This window comes from Microdochium trichocladiopsis (genome assembly GCF_020744255.1).
Source record: "Microdochium trichocladiopsis strain MPI-CAGE-CH-0230 chromosome Unknown B0I36scaffold_2, whole genome shotgun sequence".
Classification (NCBI taxonomy): Eukaryota; Fungi; Ascomycota; class Sordariomycetes; order Xylariales; family Microdochiaceae; genus Microdochium; species Microdochium trichocladiopsis.
Genome location: NW_025763545.1, coordinates 1,478,753 through 1,496,980, shown reverse-complemented (window position 1 = coordinate 1,496,980; position 18,228 = coordinate 1,478,753). Strand labels below are relative to the sequence as shown.

The window sequence follows — 18,228 nt, the reverse complement described above, 5'->3', positions numbered from 1 at the left end:
ACCCCTTCCATCCATCCATCTCATCATCGATGGCCACTTGTCATCCTTCTGCACATGCACTGGCTCTGGCTTGGCATCGTGGTAACTGCTTCAGAAAATTATGGTTTCCCTTTGACGGAGTGCACCTCAGTCCTCACTACCAAGCTACACAGGCCAACTTGGCACGGGAGCAACTGCAAGTGCCATTCGCTCCATCGAGATGTTCCCAAAGTGAGAGAGATCCCATGTCCACCAGACCAGGCACGCGCCCCACTTGACAATTTGAGGTGGCTGACTGATCTGAGAGCTGCTCCTCTGCTCGCGACTCCATAAAAAAAATATTTCAGACTGCAAACAATCCACGTCTCTCTCCTTCTTCAACACCATTGTCGTGCGCACCGCTCGCGCCGCCACCACTCTTGCGTCTGCCGGCCAGTTGCCATCATCAGCAGGAACACGATCAGTTTGTTACAGAGCGCTCGCTACCTGTCATGTCCTGACTGGAAAACCAGAGTCGCGGTCGAGCATTGCTGTCAGCCTTCCGTTGCGTCTGCAACGGTTGGTCCAGACGCAAGGCTCGTCCTGCGACTCAGCCTTGGAAATGGTTTGTCACCCTTCATCCCCCTTCCCTTACCCTGCAATGATGATCACGATGTCGCCCCAGTCTTACCACTACATGGTGATTGACCCGTCAAGCCAAATGACACGACTGAGCCCATACCTTTTCAGCCATTTCCTGAACTACTTCACCCGGATGGCATCGCTGACTAGGTGATCTTTAGTCTGCTTCGAGTTTGAAATCACAATGCGTCCAGGCCTGTCTACGCACGAGCTTATCGAGTTGCACGATACTGTCACCTGAAAATCACGCTTGTCTGCAAACGATTGGAAGCTGGGACAACAACAGCGGGAGTGGTCGGAGGTCTGGACGACGCACCAGGTCGCAACTGAGCAGGGTGTCGACTCTTTGACCTCCATACTCCCGAGTCTATCTGTAAGGTAAGGCTACTGCAATCTGCTGTGACAAATGCAAAATGGCCCACCTACCTCCCTGCTCTAATGATGACAAAAATATTCCATGCTAAAACCGAACTACGCTGTGGAAAACAATATCGAGACTTTTCATCTTTCGTCTGAAGCAATACACTTGTTCTATTTCTATTCTCAAGACAACGTTGCTGGGACTATCGGCTAACTTGCATCTTGGTAGTTCTGCACAGGTCACTATTGCTGGAAATCCGCCAGGTCCTCTTGGTTCCATCTGCATCTCATCAGTATCTGTATACTGCGATGGGCATGTTGCCTCAACATACCTGAAGTGCTTGCCACTGAGATCCTTGGGAGCGCGCTCAACCAACTTGGCAATGACGGAGCCAGGAAGCTCGGCGGGCAGGAGACGGCCTGTCTCGTGCTCGTCAACGAAGCTTGCGTGCACCGCGGCTGTCATGCCGGACTGGCCCTCCTCTCTGATCTGTTTCTGCATGTCTGTATCGACCTTGCCAGGTGAAATGGCGACACTCGTAATATCAGGCTCCTCGGCCGCAAGCATCGCGTTGAAATGGTTCAACGCGGCCTTGGACGTGCCGTAGGATCCCCAGGCCGCAATTGTGCCAAAGGCAGTGCCAGAGGAGATAAAGACAACGCGGCCCTTGGTCTTGCGGAGCTCTGGGATCGCTTCCTTCATCTACAGTAGATATTCAGCATATAATGAGCAGACAATCTTTCAACCAGTGCTCATGTTGCAACACTTACCAATGCGACTGCACTGAAGACATTGATGTCGTAGCACCTGCGCCATTCCTCTGCGCTCGACTCGCTGATCTTTGTGATGGGTGCGAGGACGCCATGGTTTACGACGATGCCATCAACCTTGCCAAAGGCCTTGACAGTCGCCTGGATGATGCTGGACGCAGTCTGCGAATATACTTAGTTAGCGGGCGTTGTTGGCCTCGTTCGTGCATTTGGCAACGCATGGGTGTTTTGGTCTGGCAAAATGGCCGACTTGCGGCGTGCTCTCTCGCTGGTGTTACACACGAGATCCCAGCCATCATCATCATCATCAATACCCATAAGTGGTTCACCAATGAATAACCATAACGTGAATGCAGCGACAAGCACACAAGGTTGTGGCTGTCAAGCTCCACCAGAAACCGTGGTTCGCAGCAATCAAGAAATCCCAACAAACTCATCCGGCAAAAACAATGACAAAATCCCGGGGAGACAAACGCACCGAAAAGTCGGCCAGGTCAGCGGCGAGGTAGTCGACGGTGCCCGGGTTCTCCTGCTTGAGGCGCTTCATGTCGGCATCGGAGCGGGCGACGAGGAAGACGTTGTGCGAGCTCCGGAGCAGGATCTGCGCAATGGCCAGGCCCAGGCCACGGCTGGCGCCGGTGACGATGAAGGTCTTTGCCCCTGCTGCTGTGGTGGTGGACATGGTGGCTGGGGCGGTTGTGAAAGGAGAAGCTGAGGGGTCGGATCCTGTATGGCGAGGATATCTTGAAGGGTGGTTTGGTGAAGAGACTCGCTTGGATGCACCTAGGAATTGTGGAATATATACGACATCTTGCGCGACTTTGGTGGGGCGGAATCCGGCCGATTCTGTATCGTGCCTTGCTCGGATATGACGATGTTAGCTGAGGTGGTGAGGGGCAGATGGAGGTAGTGCTTTTGCAAGCAACGACAACATGAAATGACACTGTGAACAATACTGGCAACTAATAGGATCACCAAAGTGGACATTCGAATTGACATCAAATCTGGAGCTCTTACAAACAACTCGCTTCTTCGCGCTTACACGATCCGTGCCCGGAGACTGTGAAAGGACGAGGGCCGGTTTCGCAGCATTACCTGGCCCCCACAAACATACAAACAGACACACACACACGTGTCCGCCCAATGAACAACACGGTTATCCTCGGCGCCGGCATAGTAGGCGTCTCCACGGCATACTACCTCTCGAAGCACCAGCCGGGCTCCACGATCCACCTCGTCGAGGCCTCGCCCGAGCTCTTCGCGTCCGCCTCGGGCAAAGCCGCAGGGTTCCTGGCCCGAGACTGGTTCCCGCCTGCGAGCACGGAGCTGGGAGCCCTGAGCTTTGAGGAGCATCGCAGGCTCGCGGAGCAGGATGACGGGGCGAGAACGTGGGGGTATTCGAAGAGCACGTCGCTGAGCCTAGCATTCGGGAAGGGGAGGAGTGTTGCGAAGAAGGGCGGCGGCGACCGGGCCGATGCGGCAAGCCGGACCGCTCTCGCTGGGGTGGACGATGCACAGAAGGTCGAGTCCTCAAATATCCCGTCTTGGCTTCGGAGGACCGAAGGTGATGCTGTCGAGGTGATAGGTGAGGAGGGCTCTGTGGCTCAGGTGTAAGTTATCCTCGTCGCCTCGCCTTAGCATTGCGTGAGAGGCTTCTCTGCGGATTTTCCAGTGGCATCCGCCACGACAACCACTATAAAGACGAGTGCTTCACCACGTCGTCTGGGGAGAATATTAACACTCTGCCCAAAGAGACCCTCTCGCCCTCTGCCAGCACCTCCTGCGCCAGTGTCTCGACGCCGGCGTCCACCTGCACCACCCAGCAAGCGCCATCTCGATCCAAACTGACGTCCGCGACGAGCTGTCGAGCGTGTGCATCGCGGACACGACATCGAGCACAGAGACAGACGTGCCGTGCACGACCATCGTCATCGCGGCCGGCGCCTGGTCGCCGAGAGTCTTCAGCACGCTGTTTCCAAAGTCGACCGCGAGCATACCAGTCTCCAGTCTGGCGGGCTACTCTCTCGTATTCAAGTCCCCCCGGTGGACGGCCGAGAATGAGGAGCACGGTTGCCATGCGGTGTTTGTGAGCGGTGGAAGGGCGACTTACTCGCCAGAGATATTCTCGCGGGTTGGCGGGCAGATTTACATTGCCGGTCTCAACTCCCCCGGAGAGCCGCTTCCAGAGTTACCTACGGACTCAGCGGCAGGGATGTCCAAGCAGGCGATTGCGACGCTGCGGGACACGGCGAAAGAGGTTGCTGGTCTTTCCGGCACAGACAACGCTCACCATGTGGATGACCTCGAGGTCGTGAGGGAAGGGCTATGTTTCCGGCCTGTCACGAACCGCGGCACGCCGATCCTATGTCGGATACCTGATGCCAAGCTTGGCGAGGGTGTGTCTACGCGGCCAGGCCCCGAAGGAGGCGTTTATGTGGCGGCTGGGCATGGACCTTGGGGCATCAGCTTGAGCCTGGGCACGGGCAAAGTAATGGCGGAGATGATTCGGGGGAAGGAGCTGAGTGCAGATATTTCTGGCTTGGACATCAGATAATGCGAGAGTAAACGATTGCGATTGTTCGTTTCGAGCTCTTTCTCATTGTTGCCAGGATGTCTTCTGCCATGACTTGAGAAACAGACCTGAGCACTAACAGCTTTTCATGATGCGATTCAACGTGTTATATACGCTCAGCTTCAAGCTGTCAAGGTTCCCAGGAATGTCCAAGAACAAGCCCATTGGTCCGCATGTTCATTCGACTCCGTGACACCAGCTCTCACCAGCTTTTCAACCGCGGCCTTTGACTTCGAGTACTATTTGCAGACCCTCACAGCTCGTCTTACTCGACTTGACTCGTGGCATAACTGCAAGGACTTTTACGGCCAACCTTTCGAATCCCGCCAGCCGTATCTCGCATCCTCACACCATCGCCGCCCCCGCCCCCGCCGCCTCCGCCGCGTCCGCCAACATCACAGTTTCGACATTTCAAGTCCAAGCCATTATCATCCGCACCATATGATATCACTCTCTCGATCAAAATTACGTGTAGATATTAGCAACACTAAGTGGGCGACTTTGTCATACAAGCAAAGCCCGCTTGGCTCATCGGTAGAGCGCCTCACTAGTAATGAGGAGGCAATTGGTTCGACTCCAGTAGTGGGCAGTTGACTTCATTTTTGACCGTCTGCGCTTTCCTCCCTCTTCCCTCTTTGCCATCATTTCGGTTTCTTTTTCGTTTTGGCGTGCTTTCAGCAAGAAATGCATGCCGCACGGTAGTTCGCTTCCTTTTGTTTGGTTCTCCTCGTCGGCATCATTCCGTGGTAGGCGGCGACACCGTTCTCTCTTATTTGGCCCACTTCGCACGGATGCGGTTCGGTAATATTTCCTAGACCTGCGAGTTTTGACATCGCCTCAATATCAAACATGGCTTCAATAAGCGGTGCTTCAGTACACTGAGCTCAAGAACGGAGCTGTTTCAAGTAGTCCTCGTCGTACTTATACAACGACCGGTCAGCACTAATTAATAAACATGCAGTAGAAAAATGATTCTTTGAATTCAATGGGACTTTTCTCTATCGCAACCAAGCTTCAGAGGAAAATACAGTGAACATGCATCATCATGAACAGCTTTTCTGTATGCACTTTGCCATACATCTTGTAGGGAGGAAAAAATCAGAGCCTTCTAGTTCCAAATACTCCATTGTGAAATGATACCAAGCATACCTGCACGCACTGCGTGAGGGGCTGTAGAATGAATCGACACCGTGTCTAAGCAAGAACGCCTCTGCGACCGACTACTCGACCTGCTTCTCGCAGCCAATGCGTCCGAGAAGCTCTTTGCGATCGCTGTGTCCGGGCAGGCTCACAGACGTGGCCGTAGCTGCCCGCTTGACGCCAGATCTCCGCTCCCAGCCCTTCAAGTCGATCGACTCGACGCCAACCTCCTCCTCGTACGGCTGGACCTCCTCGTACTCGTACTCCTCGACTTCCTCTTCCTCCTCCTCACCGTCGCTGCGGATGTCGTCGGCGCTGTCTCCACGCAGCACCTTGGTAACCACCTTTATGATCATGGTAAACCAAACGAGCGTAAGGACGAGGAGAAATAGGAGTGCCGACAGGAAGCCCCATCGGACTCCGTCGCTGAAGCACACATATCCCTCGGGGTTGCTGTACGGCTCGAAGAGGTGGCTCCAGTTGTCCGGAATAGGGTGGGGTCCGGTGAGGTTATCCTGACTGCCACGATAACAGCCAACAGGTATAAGCTGCGCAGTATGCTTGTATACGCTGTAGCACGCCATCGGATAGAACACGTGGCGAGTCACAAACCAGGAGAGGACGAACAGGCCAAACACCCCATCGCAGATCGTGGTGAAACCGAGGTACTTCAGGCACTTTGCAAGCTATTATATGTACATCAGCGCACGTTGCAGCAACAAAGATTTCATCTCACGACTTACCGGCAGGATGACGTCAATGGTGTCCATCAGCACGAGGATCAAGTTGCCAATTCGAGTGTGGTGGTAGTTGTAGCAGCCTGAGACAAGTGTAATGGTGATGATGTGGTGGGCAAACATCTGCCAGTGGTCTTTGCGGCGCTCCTCAATGTTGATAACGATGATCTGCTGCAGCCAGAATGCCCACTGTGCGAGCATGTAGAACTTCATGAGACCGTCAACTTCACGGTTGGGCCAGTTCGTCCAAAGCTCCTGCAGGTTCAAGTAGTACGGCGAATTGGCATAAATGTACTGTACAAAGACCTGTCAGCAGCGGCCCTTCCCAAGGTAACGTCTCGTGCGGCAAAATGGCCGTCAAAACTTGACTTACGACACCAAGAGTCCAAAAGACAATGTAGTATAGGAGCATCCAGGCCTGCTCCGAAAAGCGGGTGACGTCTTTCCTCTTAGAGATGCCCCAGTGCTTCGCGAGGGGCGCAAGCACATACTCCATTACACCAGCACGAAGTCCTGTGAAGAGGACAATGCAGAACGAGATGAAGTAGTAGTCGTCCTTGCCGTTGCCATATTGGCCAGTTCTCGGGTTGTACTGTCCCAGTGTGAAGAATTTGGACGTTGTTGGGCGAGCCTTTGGGAGGAAGTAGTGCGCAAGAAACATGAAGGCAAGGAGGTTGAAGGAAAACCCTATAAACCAGGAGGGGGAAAGTCAGCGAATTGCTCAAGAAGCGCCAGAGCGATTGATTGCAGCAAGAACAGGATCCTTGCATGCCATAGACAGCCAAGAGCTCAAGCGGTACGAAGTCCATTTACTGACCAGTCTGATTGTCGACGAACCAACGGCAAAGGCTCTTAAACGAGCCGTCTCCCTTCCGTCTCACTCTGCGGATAAGAGCTTTGTTGTTGCTGGCCTGCATGTATAGCGGGCCGTTCATGGAGTTCCGCGAGGTAACGACAGGTCTCGTTGTCGGAGGTTGGAGCTTGTCATTGGTCATTTTGGGGGCCGTGGTCGGCTTCGATTGCGAACTCTTGACGGGCGCTGGGGACGCTGTCTGTGCCTCTTGAGCAGGGGCCGTGGCCGCAATAGGGTCGCTCATTGTGAATTGTCTACAGGACTTCCCGTTGCCAAAAAGCCTCAGGGGCAACTGGGAACGAAGATTGATCGAGGGCGTTCCCTCGTGCTGGCTCTGGGGTGTGCTTCGCAGATCGTGGCGGTCGAGAGAGGGCGTGCGGTCGCGGAAAGAAAAGGCCTGTGGTGTAACCTCGCGTAGCAAAATGATACGATTCGCAGGAGCTGATTTAAGGGGCCGAAACAATTCTTTTTCTAGAGGATGAGAAACGACAGAAAACAGCGGCCCAATGGACGGAAAAGCAAGCCTGCAGCCGACAATAGCGAGAGGCCAAGGTGAGACCGACGAAGATCGACGAGGACAGCAGGCGAGGTCGAGGTTTAGGGTTCTCGGCGTGGTGAGAGGAAAGCGTGGCAGCGAGTGGAAGAAAAGTCCCCTAATAAGGTGTAGACGATTCCTCAGGAGAGCAGCCAGCTTTGAGGGGGCGCCGGCGACCCTGGTCTATGCCTGGTTTGGGTAGGCGGGCGGGCGGGCAAGGGGTCGAGGCCGTTAGGGTAGCAGAGTGCGAGTCGCCCTGGAGCAAGTGGTGCTGCACGGCGCCGGCAGCCAACAAGAAGCGCTGGCCAGCGGAAGAGGAGGGGGCGGGAGGCCGCTGTAGGCGAGCCGGAGAGGGGCCAGCGCGCGAGGGGAGTACCCAGCCCAGCAGCACCAAACCTGGGCTGGGCTGGGCTGGGCCTAGCCGTGGACATGGAGATGTGCATGTGCAGGAGGAGAAGACTCCTGTTGATCTCCCTGGGCAGCCCCATGATCACCGATGAGCACACTCGCAGTTCATGCCCACCTCGACCGGGAAAGCCATCATTGCATTTTCAAAGCAAGCAGGTCTGATCTCTAGAAACACAGCAATGGTTCTCCCGTGGCATTGGACTTCATGCTTTGGGTCAGGAACTCTTGTACAATGAAAGGCACACCAAGTGGGAAGTATTCCTGGTTGCTCGCGCCTTCCTTCAGGAACAGCATGTGCGCAGAGCTCCAGCTAAGCTCACAAACTCTCGCCATCCCATTGGCTGCAGCACCATGGGGCATCACACCAGACCTCCCCTCAGAAATGGCCTCACGCTTGCCCGGGTGGTGATCCAACTCCAAAAGCTCTGTATGTACCAGGGTTGTTGGCCTATTACTCCGTATGCCCTCTCCTCTCCAGGTTCGTTGTACCTTTGCACTCAGACGTCGGTGCTCAAGCCCCCTTGCTCTCTTGCTGCCCACTCAAGCACCCAGAGTGGACACGTGCAAGGTCTGTGGCAGTCTTGATAGTGGATAAAAGGCCCAATGATTTCTTCTGGAGCCCGCGGCTTCCAGCTGGGGTCCCACTGCCGCTGAACCACTCGCACTCCTGGGCTGGAGCTGGTCCGTCGGTCGCATGTGAGGCGGCGTGCTGGCAGCAACAAGGCCTGGTACGCACGCACGCATCGGGACATGATCTCTCGTGCCCGGGCCCCAGCCCCAGGCGGAGCGGTGAAGGAGATTGTGCCATCTCTTCGCAATGCAAGCACCACACGACAACCGTGAGGGGCATCCACTGCCAAGCTTTTGCCCGTGTCTGATATTTCCCTGCGCAGGGTGCCTTTCTGCAGGCGTTATAGATTTGCGGTGATGGGGTTGGTTCGTTGAGGTGCTGGGCTCGCAGTGGCTAGGAGGACGATCGATCGTGAGAGCACGATTCTTCTCTGCCGTCGTTGAAGCACTCACACAGAATGCCGCCTTTATAGCTCACTGCACTCTGCCATCTTGGCGGCTCACGTCTGCTCAGACATCATCCAGAGGTCAAATAGTCCTATGGTCCACCAGATTTCGCTTCGGCCCGTCAAATTTTGATACGCTGGCAGGTGCAGGACAACTTGGCACACCCCTACCACTGCCCAGCCAGACCAATGCAAGCTTTGTCGTGCTACAGGGCTTCCTGGTCGTCTTCAGCTGCCGCTGGCTGTCGATAACTCAACCCCTATTCGACGGGCAGCGCAGACTGGCCCGTCAAGATTCAAGACATGCGCCTGCCCGTATGATCCTCTGCGCATGTTCACTATGTGCTAATCCTGGCCATTGAACGAACGAGCCTTCTGTGTTTGCCAAGCCCATTTCTCAATGAAGAAGAAAAGCAGGTCTGCATCCGAATGCATGAGCAGAATCAACCTTTTCGTGGTGGAATTCCATCCCAGTCCTCCTCCAGGACATGCGGGAAGTTGCTGTGTCGAACAAGGCCTATCTACTCATCTTGCCTCACGGTAATGTCGCCATTTGCCCGCGGCTTCCAGTGCCAGGTACGCCGACCGTAGCCTCGCCCTGCTCGCCCAGATTCTTCCTCGGCAGTTCTTCCCGTTCCAGACATCCGGCACAGGCAAGAAACCAACCCTGTCGCCAAGCGCGGGCCCCCAGCATGTCCAGGTTTGAGTCCCGGTCACAGTCGTACAGAGACAATTCTTGGGGGTAGGGCAATGCGATGGCCTCCTTATTTGTGGCATTGTGTTAGCCCTGGGTGTGGCTGACCAGGTAATGTAGATGGTTGGAGCCATAGCTCCGATCAGCGATTGTGTGATGAGGAGTTTGTATACCAGCTGTATCCCTTTCCTTATGGGCTGGGAAAAGCTAATGGCCGCTAAAAACTTATTCCGGGACGTCGTTTTAAAGCTCTTTCTAACTATCGAGGAAATGGTCAAGGACGGGCGCCTTTTTCAGCTGGTTGTGAGCAACTTCACCAATGAAGAGTGATATGCCAGGACTTATCTAAGTACAACCTGATGGACTAAGTAACCAGTCCATGAGGTTATTTAATGCAGTTTCCTATTTAAAAAAAAAACCCAAAAAACCCCAACCGCCGTGGGCCCCTGAGCCATTTGCAGCATCTTTTCGCGGAGACGGAGAGGCCCCCCAGGTGCATACATGGGCTTCGGGAGAGTGATCGGCAGCAGTGTCATGAATTGTCTTTCGCGTAACAGCATGTCTCGTTGCAGCGAGTGCCGCCATCATGGGCTCAGCGGTCAGCCTCGTGCAGCCAGTGGAAGAGTTCCTGGTGGTGTCTCATCGTTTCGTCGTGCAAGCAGCCCAGGCGTATGGCGGGTGCTTGTCGTCGTCGCCCTCCTTCTTGCTACAAGGTATCACAAAGAAGTAGCTCAGTAAAACTTCATTTCTCGTGGCCTTTGATCAGCGTCACTGTCTCTATAAAGTTCGTTGACATCGATTTTACAGCGAAGACTGTCGCCCTGGCTAGCGATAGCAACGCTGGCTAACATGCTCACATCGATTAGGAAATGTTGAGGTCTTGACACTAGTGCAGCTTACGTAACAAAGCTCAGTCGATGACCCCATCTGGGGCGCATGACCCGAATGCGTGACTGCATGGGACTCGCCCCCGCGCCATCCAGACGTGCTGGTGATTACATCTTGCGTCAGGCACCAGCCCCAGAGAACTTTGTCGAATCCTTCCATCACCACATCGCTACCCGCCTTTGTCACGGGATTTTCTCACGCACAGCAGGTTCCGGGTGACTTGCCAATATTCCCATACACTTCTTCGAACAAGCCTTCCGCGCACGCGCACACGGCGGCAGAGACAATCACCATGGCAGCCAACACCAAGTACCACGCCGCGCCGACCCAGGACCCCGACGAGGGCGTCTGGTCGCAGCCTCCCCCCTCATATCAGAACAACGAGCCAGCCTCGAGCTCGTCCAATCTCTTTGGCGAGCCGCGCAGCAGCGAGGACAACATTCCCGATGACTTCAAGTTTGGCGGCTCCGTCGCGGAGGCCACGGTCGACATCCGCAACCAGTTTATCCGCAAGGTCTACACCATCCTCACGGCGCAGCTCATCCTTACTGCCATCGTGAGCGGCATCTCCTTCTGGAGTGAGAGCTATAAGATCTGGATCCAGTCGCACCCGGCGCTTGTCTATGTCTCCGTAAGTACTTCACACCCCCGAGCTAAGCAAGCAAGCAAGCATCATACACTGGTTTCGAAAGCAACACCAGGAATACTGACTGTGAACCATCTCCAATCTCTAGCTCTTCGGCGCCCTCGCTTTCCTTGGCCTTACTTTCTGGAAGCGCAAGTCTTATCCGACCAATCTGCTCTTCCTGACCGGCTTCACCCTCCTCGAGGCCTACTCCATCTCCGTCATCGTCTCCCTCTACGACTCCAAGATTGTGCTCAACGCCGTGTTCCTCACGGGCGGCATCTTCGTCTTCCTCACCCTGTTCGCCTGCCAGACCAAGTACGACTTCACGTCGTGGATGCCCTACCTCTTCGGCGCCCTCTGGGGCCTGGTCCTCTTCGGCTTCATGTTCATGTTCCTCCCCTACAGCAGCACCGGCGAGCTCATCTACGGCGGCGTCTCGGCCCTCCTCTTCTCCGCCTACATCCTCGTCGACACCCAGATGGTCCTCCGCAAGCACCACGTCGAGGAGGAGATCGCCGCTGCCATCAGCCTCTACCTCGACATCATCAACCTGTTCCTCGCCATCTTGCGCATCCTCAACAGCCAGAGTAACAACTAGGCTGGAAGACAAGAAATACATCGGGGAACGGCCAGAGCATCCGAAAAACAGAATGTGTGCCTCGGAGAAGAAAAACGAGAGAATGCAGAACATGTATCATCAGCACAGGTAACATTGTTTAGCAAATGGCAGTCTCTTCTTATCATGGGTTGCACCGGGAACGGTCACTTTGTTGACTGGGAATCACTGGCACCACAACGGGCTTCATCCTTGCTCAATGGGCAAGCCGTCCTTTGTCATTCAAAAGGCTTTGATACGTGGCATTCCATGTTGCAATTATTTGCCTTTCTGTACAGCTAAGAAAAGCAGCGTTGCTGGGCTTAGTAGATGTCCAAATAAGAATTCATCTCATTACTCGGCGTTGTTCACTTTGACACTATCACGTTGTACGTCGTCTATTCTCGGAAAGTCGAGTCCTCATGTCGAAATTAGAAGGCCACTAATACTAAAAAAGAAGAAGACATAAGGTAAAAGAAGCTGGCTACGTGACAGGAGCTTAATAGATAAAGACTCGGCGAGTCCCATCCACAGACTTTCTCACTCTCGACAGGATAAGGCTCTTTGATGGACACCATGAATCAGAAGCCCCGCTTGACAAATTGGTTGAAAAGGACATAAAATCCGGTTTCAATTCATTTCTGACAATGTTCGGCCGCCGAATCAAGCCACCTTGGTAAGCACTGTCCCAACCCTGCCCAGAGTCGCATTGCGAATTCCTTTTCCAGCGTAGCATTCCAGGTCGAACGTCAAACGACTGTGCGAAGCCCTGGACCACTCGCCTCCATAACTCGTACACGCTTTTGTGTGATGGGGTGATAAGTCTGCAGGTGAAAAGGACACAGACATCTATTCGCGGTCGTGCTCGCCGTTGGCCTCGGTCGTCGGCGTCGCCGCAGATGCGGCGGCCGCCTCTCTCTGCATCCTGGCCTCGATTTCGCGAAGCTGCGACTCGCGGGCCAACAGCTCCTGGCGCTTCTCGTTGATCTCGCGCTGCACTTTGACTTCGATTTCGCGGAGCTTCTCCTCCTCGCGACGGAGCTGCTCCTCCTTGAGGCGTACGGACTGAGAAGCAAGATCCTCTGGGTTCATCGATGAGTCGCTGAGAAGATATTAGTAAGAAAACATCGCTGAGCAGTAAAACAACCATTGTAACGTACACAGCAGCACCGCCCTCGACACTCTTGCTGAGCTTCTCGGTACGGTAGTTCTCGTACAGGAAGTCGTGGGTGATCTCCTTCAGATCAGCCAGATGGCTGTGGAGAAGGGCAGATCGAATGGCGAGGAAATCCGAGTGGCGAGGGTTGTCAACCTCGACAACACCCCATGGGTATTGCCGAGCACGAACCTTGCGGCCGCCAATCTCGACAACCTCTTCCGAACCGACGATAGCGAATGGCATGAGACCTCTGAGCTCGGCGTTCTCCTCGACGGTGTCCTCATCATCCTCCTCGATGTCGTAGGGGAAGTTGTAGACAGGGATGCGGTAGTGCTCGATATCCTCCATGACAAGCTTCTTGGACTCGGCCAACTCCGCGGGGGTCAACGAGTCGGCTCTGCCAATCACAGGAATGACGTTGACGCGAGGCGCAAGGCGCTTCATCAGCTCGATGTCAAGCTCACGAAGTCTGCGACATGGGATCAGCACAGCCCGAACACTAAATGCAGAGGTGCTAGCGAACATACCCGTGACCTGTGGGAGTGATGAAGTAAAGCATGGCGTGGACGCGGTTGTCCCTGAATCTGGGGTTACGCTTGATACGGGACTCTTCCGCGAGAATGTCATCATATTGTCTCTCGAGGTAGCCCACAATCTCAGAGAAGCTGTGCAAAGTTGCAAAGGTCAGCGATTACTGCAGGAGAGAACTTGACCTTGCTCAATTGATCGGGGTATAGTACCTGGCCTCGTTGTCGATCTGATCACCAAAGCCGGGAGTGTCAACAATGGTCAGCGAGATGCGAGTTCCCTCCTCGTCGAGCTCGAGTTCTGCAACGCCAATGGGTCAGTCCAGAGCCATTAAAATTTGTGACAAGGTGTCGAGTAAGACTTACCGACAGTGATGGGCTTGATCTTGACACCGTCCTCGACATGGGCAGCACCAGCATCCTCCGAATCAAGGTGGTCCAAGACGGACTTGCCGCAGAGAGTGTTGACAAAGGTGGTGCGTCCTGTTGGGGAAATAGTGTAAGCGCCTGGCAGCTACGCGACCGGTGTATTCAGGCTGGCCCAGTGATGACGGGCAGGAGAGGAGTACTCACCAGTTCCTGAGGCACCGCAGACCATCAGGCAGAACTGGATCCCCTTCTTCACGTTCTTCTTGCGGCGGAGCATCTTCTGTCGTGTAAGCATTGCTGGTTAGCTGTGTGTGGTGCAGGAGCAGTCGAGTGCGATCAGGCTCGGTCACGGTCTAGTGCTGGAGGCAACCAGCAGGCGGACGGAAGCCGACAGGGCACGGAGAGGGATGGCGAGGTAGTAAGGCGGAAGGGGTCGACACGGGCGGGAACGACAAGTCGTGGAATGACGATGCTGAGGGCGGAACTGGGAAGCACGAGGCTGGTCGTAGCTCGGCTGGCCAGGTAAAAAGGCGCGGTAGTGCGGTTGCCAGCACGTCCCCAGGTCGACGGGTCAAGATAAGGGGCAATTCATCAAACTCAGGCCGGGGACAGGGACGTTAGCTTACGATTTAGAGGCGGGCAAAGACCAACGGCTGGGTGGAAATGGGGAGGTTGAGGAGCAATGCGGCGAGATGCGGAGCAAGAAGGGGTGGCGCCGGCGACGATGGCGGGAGCTGAAGCGAGGGAGCAAAGAGGCAGAAGGAGAGCCTCTTGCAGGGTGATGGAGGTTGACACGGTCGCGGGTGCTGGGAAGGGAAAGAAGAAGGGATGCCTCCGTGGAGAGGCGTGTGGTGCGGGTCTCCCCTGTTGGGCTGGGCGATTGACTGACTTGACTTGGCCTGGCCGATGGCTGCTGCTGCTTGCTGGAGTGCTCGCAGCAATGTTAATTTCACTGCCGGGCGGGCACGCTGCTGCTGCACCCTGCATTGTGAGTGGGTGGAGGGTCTGCAGCCAGCGGAAGAGCGGTGGGCGGGCTCCTGCTTGCCGGGCCGCGGGCACTACCCCCCTGCAGGCAGGTACTTTGGCGGAGGAAGTGGCACTGAAGCTGGCACAACGCAACACCAGACACATGGACAAGCAAGTCTGGACATGACGCATCAGGGTGCAATGTCACTTCGAGGAAGGCCCCCAAGCAGTGGTTCGAGTGTCGATACCGGCCGGGGGACTGCAGAACGGCTCAGGACGGCGACATGGAGATTGGGAAACACTGATCAACACGAGCGGCTGGGTTTCTGATTGGGCGGGCTCTCCCTGCCCATCCTCATCCCCGCGGAATGGCAATAAAGGGGGGAGCCCTTTGGACGTGTCTACGATTTCAGGGGCGCTGTTCGAGTCTGTTATGGATGAGCAAGCCCGTCGCACGAGATTGTACGTAGCCAATGGCAAAGTCTTGTACTCTCTTGGTGCTGTGAGGTGTTGCCCTTCGCCTTCAGGAATGGGATGTTGACTGTAGCTCAAGAACATGGCTTCGTCGCATTCCAAGAGACGTAGCTCACTCGGGCTGGGCGGGGATTTCATCAGGAGACAGCAGACGCTGCTCACGTGGCCGCGACCCTCGCTGTCCTGTCTGCCTCAAGTGGTTAAGCAAGTCATGACTACCAGACAAGGCCACTTTGCTGCAAAGCATCCGCCACCTACCCAGATCCATGGTCGATTGATTACAACACCCTAGGCTGTCAACCGGTTGGCGGGCAACAAAGCCTCCCTGCTCAAAGTGTGTACATGCACCACCCCTTTCTAGAGCTGTCCAGGTGTGACCCCCAGCCTCCAAGGGACTGAGGCCTGGCTGTAGACAATTGAGGGGTCCAGCCAGCAGTACCAGGTCCCGCCCGAGCTACCTTGGAGGAGCTAGCGGCCTGGTCCGAGCTCTCTTTACCAGGCTCATCTTCTCCACCTGCTCATGAACGACTTGGACATGTTTCAAAGCTTGGTGCTGCCCGTGCCTCCAGTTCCCAGCATGAAACCAATGTGTAAGTGAGGCCGTCAGGCAAGTCGATGGCTCAGACCGCTCTATGGCTATACACATGCTTGATTGCAGCGCAAGAACCAGCGTGCTAAGATTCCCAGAGGCTGGTGGTGACTGCTGACCAGGCAGTCATGTGCCATTGTTGGACTTGGTGCCATCTTGAATGATACAAACCCACGATACTCCACCGGGCCGCTCTCCTCCTAAGGGTGAGCTGCACTGACATATCTGGGCGTCTCAAAACCCGTACCTTCAAATATTACGGCACTTCCGTGCTGCTCAGCAGCTACTTGGCCTTCTTGAGCATTCCAGCTACAGCATCAGACCTTGGACAAGCAAGAGATCCTGCCGGTCTGCGCTAACTCTGCAATGGTACCTCAGAGCTACCACCAACACATCGCCCCCACACAAGCTTGAGCTCCCCGTACCGCTGCCTGGGTCCAACCACAGAGCTGCCTGATACCGTCATTCACACCTGCTCTAAGCACAGCATCTCCATCCAGCAAAAGGAACTGCTCTTACAGCAGGAAGAGCAAGCGGGATTCCTAAGCTACAGCGGCCGTATAAGCGCAACTGCTGTAGCCACGAGAGCTGCGCCCATCACACAACACATCTCACTAGACATCTTGGACGCTCCCCACGAGGCTCTTGACCGTTGATGGGAGCACATCTCTCAACCGCGTAAATCCACCTTCGTGACCGCTGTCTTATCAGCTCCTCGGAACGCTTTCAACGCCTGGTCATCGGCAAGAGCCGTTGAGCGAGGGTCGATGCAGGCATGGACACCCGTCCACCGATCGAGGCTCCGAATGAGTCGCCTGTCCTCTCTGTGGCATTCAATCAAGATGCAAGCCGCTTTGCGGTAGGCCTGCCCACGGGTTTCTGCAGTACGTATGATTTACCTTCTACACTGTTTCAACATGCCGTCTCAAATGCTGACGAAGTCCCTTGACATCAGTATATCTGTCAAGAGCATGTAAGCTGCAGATATCGCGGGACCTCAAGGCAGGTATCGGCCTGGCCCAGATGATGGGCAACGCCAATTACGTCGCTCTAGTCGGTGGCGGGCGTGCCCCCAAGTTTCCCCAGAACAAGGTCATCATCTGGGATGACAGCAAGGGCAAGACGGCGCTCGAAATCACCACGTTGACGGCTGTCCGGGGGGTGCAGCTCTCAAAGACACGAGTTGTCGTCGTCCTACAGAACAGCGTCCGCGTGTACGCCTTTGAGAAGCACCCGAAGCCTCTCGCCATATACGAGACGGCAGACAACCTTCAAGGGCTCTGCTGTTTGTCAGACAGATACCTCGTGTTTCCTGGTCGGATACTCGGACAAGTGCAAGTGGTTCATCTGGAGACAGACAGCGTCAGCATCATCCCAGCACACAATTCGAGCTTGAAAGCGTTGCAGCTCAGTACAGACGGCGAGCTGCTGGCGACCGCTAGCGAGAAGGTAGGTACCCGCTATCCTGTCTTGTAGTTTGTCAGCGATGCAGACATCTGACAACACCCGCCGCCCAGGGTACCATAATCAGGATATACTCAACAAGCAGCTGTGCGCGCATCGCCGAGCGCCGGAGGGGAACAGACTCGGCCACCATCTTCTCCCTACGCTTCAGTCCCTCTGGCTCCATGCTCGCGTGCACCTCGGACAAGGGCAACTTGCACATCTTTGACGTCCCCATTGCCGGCCAGCGGCGCCCCTCATCATCGTCACCGCAACCGCCAGGCTCACCAGGTCGCGCACAACAGCTGCAACCGCAATCAGGATCGGCGGCCGGAGGTGCTGCTGCTATATCCCCACTAGGGACCAGCCCCGGCGAGACGAGGACGAGCAAATGGGGTTTCCTGTCGAGTATTCCCTTCGGGCCCTTCGCAGACGTGTACTCGTTCGCCTCGGCACCGTTCGATTCCGGGCAAGAACCCATGAGCGGACAGGGCGGCGGCGGCGGCGGTACAACTCTGATTGCCGGAGGAGGTCCATCAGGGACTACGGGCGGCGGAAATAGCCCGTTCAGTGGACATGACCACAATGCCGTGCTGGGTACCACGGCGAGACCGATGAAGGGCATCATAGGCTGGCTCGATGAGCGTACGCTCGCCGTGGTCGGCGCAGGCGTGGACGCGCGGTGGGAGAAGTTCCTCATTGTCGAGAGCTCTGAGGGCAGCGGCGGCGGCGGCGGCGGGGGACTGGCGCTGGTGCGAGAAGGATGGAAGAGGTACATGAGTTCGTGAGGTCGTCGACAAAAGAAGCAGACATGTTGATATTCTGGCTGTGTGGCGCGAAAGAGTTCATGCCGCATATCGGTTTCCTTCGTCCTCTGGGTCTAGGACTTCCCCTTACAAGCACA

General features: G+C 55.5%; 6 protein-coding genes and 1 non-coding gene across 7 annotated transcripts; 4 read left to right on the top strand and 3 right to left on the bottom strand.

Annotated features, from left to right (window-relative positions):
• Positions 1 to 1,203: 1,203 nt before the first annotated feature.
• Positions 1,204 to 2,413, bottom strand: B0I36DRAFT_371969 (short-chain dehydrogenase; the record flags this gene model as incomplete). Its single annotated transcript, XM_046160066.1, has 4 exons — positions 1,204 to 1,240; positions 1,293 to 1,663; positions 1,732 to 1,893; positions 2,210 to 2,413. The coding sequence occupies 4 exons, from the start codon at positions 2,411 to 2,413 to the stop codon at positions 1,204 to 1,206; spliced, it is 774 nt and encodes a 257-aa protein (XP_046016636.1).
• Positions 2,414 to 2,658: 245 nt separating this feature from the next.
• Positions 2,659 to 4,428, top strand: B0I36DRAFT_314222 (FAD dependent oxidoreductase). Its single transcript, XM_046152734.1, has 2 exons — positions 2,659 to 3,341; positions 3,484 to 4,428. The coding sequence occupies exons 1-2, from the start codon at positions 2,875 to 2,877 to the stop codon at positions 4,283 to 4,285; spliced, it is 1,269 nt and encodes a 422-aa protein (XP_046016635.1). The 5' UTR covers positions 2,659 to 2,874; the 3' UTR covers positions 4,286 to 4,428.
• A 392-nt stretch (positions 4,429 to 4,820) lies between these two features.
• Positions 4,821 to 4,892, top strand: B0I36DRAFT_t48. The gene has a single exon. It is a non-coding gene; the product is annotated as a tRNA-Thr (tRNA).
• A 372-nt stretch (positions 4,893 to 5,264) lies between these two features.
• B0I36DRAFT_314221 (putative longevity-assurance protein) lies at positions 5,265 to 7,695 on the bottom strand. The gene is made up of 4 exons (XM_046152733.1): positions 6,998 to 7,695; positions 6,554 to 6,867; positions 6,187 to 6,474; positions 5,265 to 6,129 (listed from the first exon to the last, which is right to left on the bottom strand). The coding sequence occupies exons 1-4, from the start codon at positions 7,275 to 7,277 to the stop codon at positions 5,524 to 5,526; spliced, it is 1,488 nt and encodes a 495-aa protein (XP_046016634.1). The 5' UTR covers positions 7,278 to 7,695; the 3' UTR covers positions 5,265 to 5,523.
• Positions 7,696 to 10,866: 3,171 nt separating this feature from the next.
• B0I36DRAFT_403042 (transmembrane BAX inhibitor motif-containing protein) lies at positions 10,867 to 12,172 on the top strand (the record flags this gene model as incomplete). The annotated part of the gene is made up of 2 exons (XM_046161742.1): positions 10,867 to 11,205; positions 11,309 to 12,172. The coding sequence occupies 2 exons, from the start codon at positions 10,867 to 10,869 to the stop codon at positions 11,798 to 11,800; spliced, it is 831 nt and encodes a 276-aa protein (XP_046016633.1). The 3' UTR covers positions 11,801 to 12,172.
• B0I36DRAFT_314215 (Septin-domain-containing protein) lies at positions 12,160 to 14,501 on the bottom strand. Its single transcript, XM_046152732.1, has 6 exons — positions 14,057 to 14,501; positions 13,850 to 13,966; positions 13,697 to 13,784; positions 13,484 to 13,621; positions 12,958 to 13,425; positions 12,160 to 12,899 (listed from the first exon to the last, which is right to left on the bottom strand). Exons 1-6 carry the CDS (start codon positions 14,145 to 14,147, stop codon positions 12,647 to 12,649), a joined length of 1,155 nt encoding a protein of 384 aa, XP_046016632.1. The 5' UTR covers positions 14,148 to 14,501; the 3' UTR covers positions 12,160 to 12,646.
• A 2,155-nt stretch (positions 14,502 to 16,656) lies between these two features.
• On the top strand, positions 16,657 to 18,112 carry B0I36DRAFT_345612 (WD40-repeat-containing domain protein; the record flags this gene model as incomplete). The annotated part of the gene is made up of 3 exons (XM_046156373.1): positions 16,657 to 16,765; positions 16,837 to 17,330; positions 17,399 to 18,112. 3 exons carry the CDS (start codon positions 16,657 to 16,659, stop codon positions 18,110 to 18,112), a joined length of 1,317 nt encoding a protein of 438 aa, XP_046016631.1.
• Positions 18,113 to 18,228: the final 116 nt, after the last annotated feature.

Excerpts from the sequence above, each read along its gene's own strand:
- B0I36DRAFT_314215 (XM_046152732.1), bottom strand. The coding sequence starts at position 14,147 with ATGCTTACACGACAGAAGATGCTCCGCCGCAAGAAGAACGTGAAGAAG. Across the intron at positions 13,622-13,696 it reads CAGATCGACAACGAGGCCAG|CTTCTCTGAGATTGTGGGCT; the intron begins GTACTATACCCC and ends AACTTTGCACAG. Across the intron at positions 13,426-13,483 it reads ATCACTCCCACAGGTCACGG|ACTTCGTGAGCTTGACATCG; the intron begins GTATGTTCGCTA and ends CCCATGTCGCAG.
- B0I36DRAFT_314221 (XM_046152733.1), bottom strand. The coding sequence starts at position 7,277 with ATGAGCGACCCTATTGCGGCCACGGCCCCTGCTCAAGAGGCACAGACA. Across the intron at positions 6,868-6,997 it reads GTTCGTCGACAATCAGACTG|GGTTTTCCTTCAACCTCCTT; the intron begins GTCAGTAAATGG and ends CCTGGTTTATAG. Across the intron at positions 6,475-6,553 it reads TCTTTTGGACTCTTGGTGTC|TACATTTATGCCAATTCGCC; the intron begins GTAAGTCAAGTT and ends GTCTTTGTACAG.
- B0I36DRAFT_314222 (XM_046152734.1), top strand. The coding sequence starts at position 2,875 with ATGAACAACACGGTTATCCTCGGCGCCGGCATAGTAGGCGTCTCCACG. Across the intron at positions 3,342-3,483 it reads GAGGGCTCTGTGGCTCAGGT|AGACCCTCTCGCCCTCTGCC; the intron begins GTAAGTTATCCT and ends CTCTGCCCAAAG.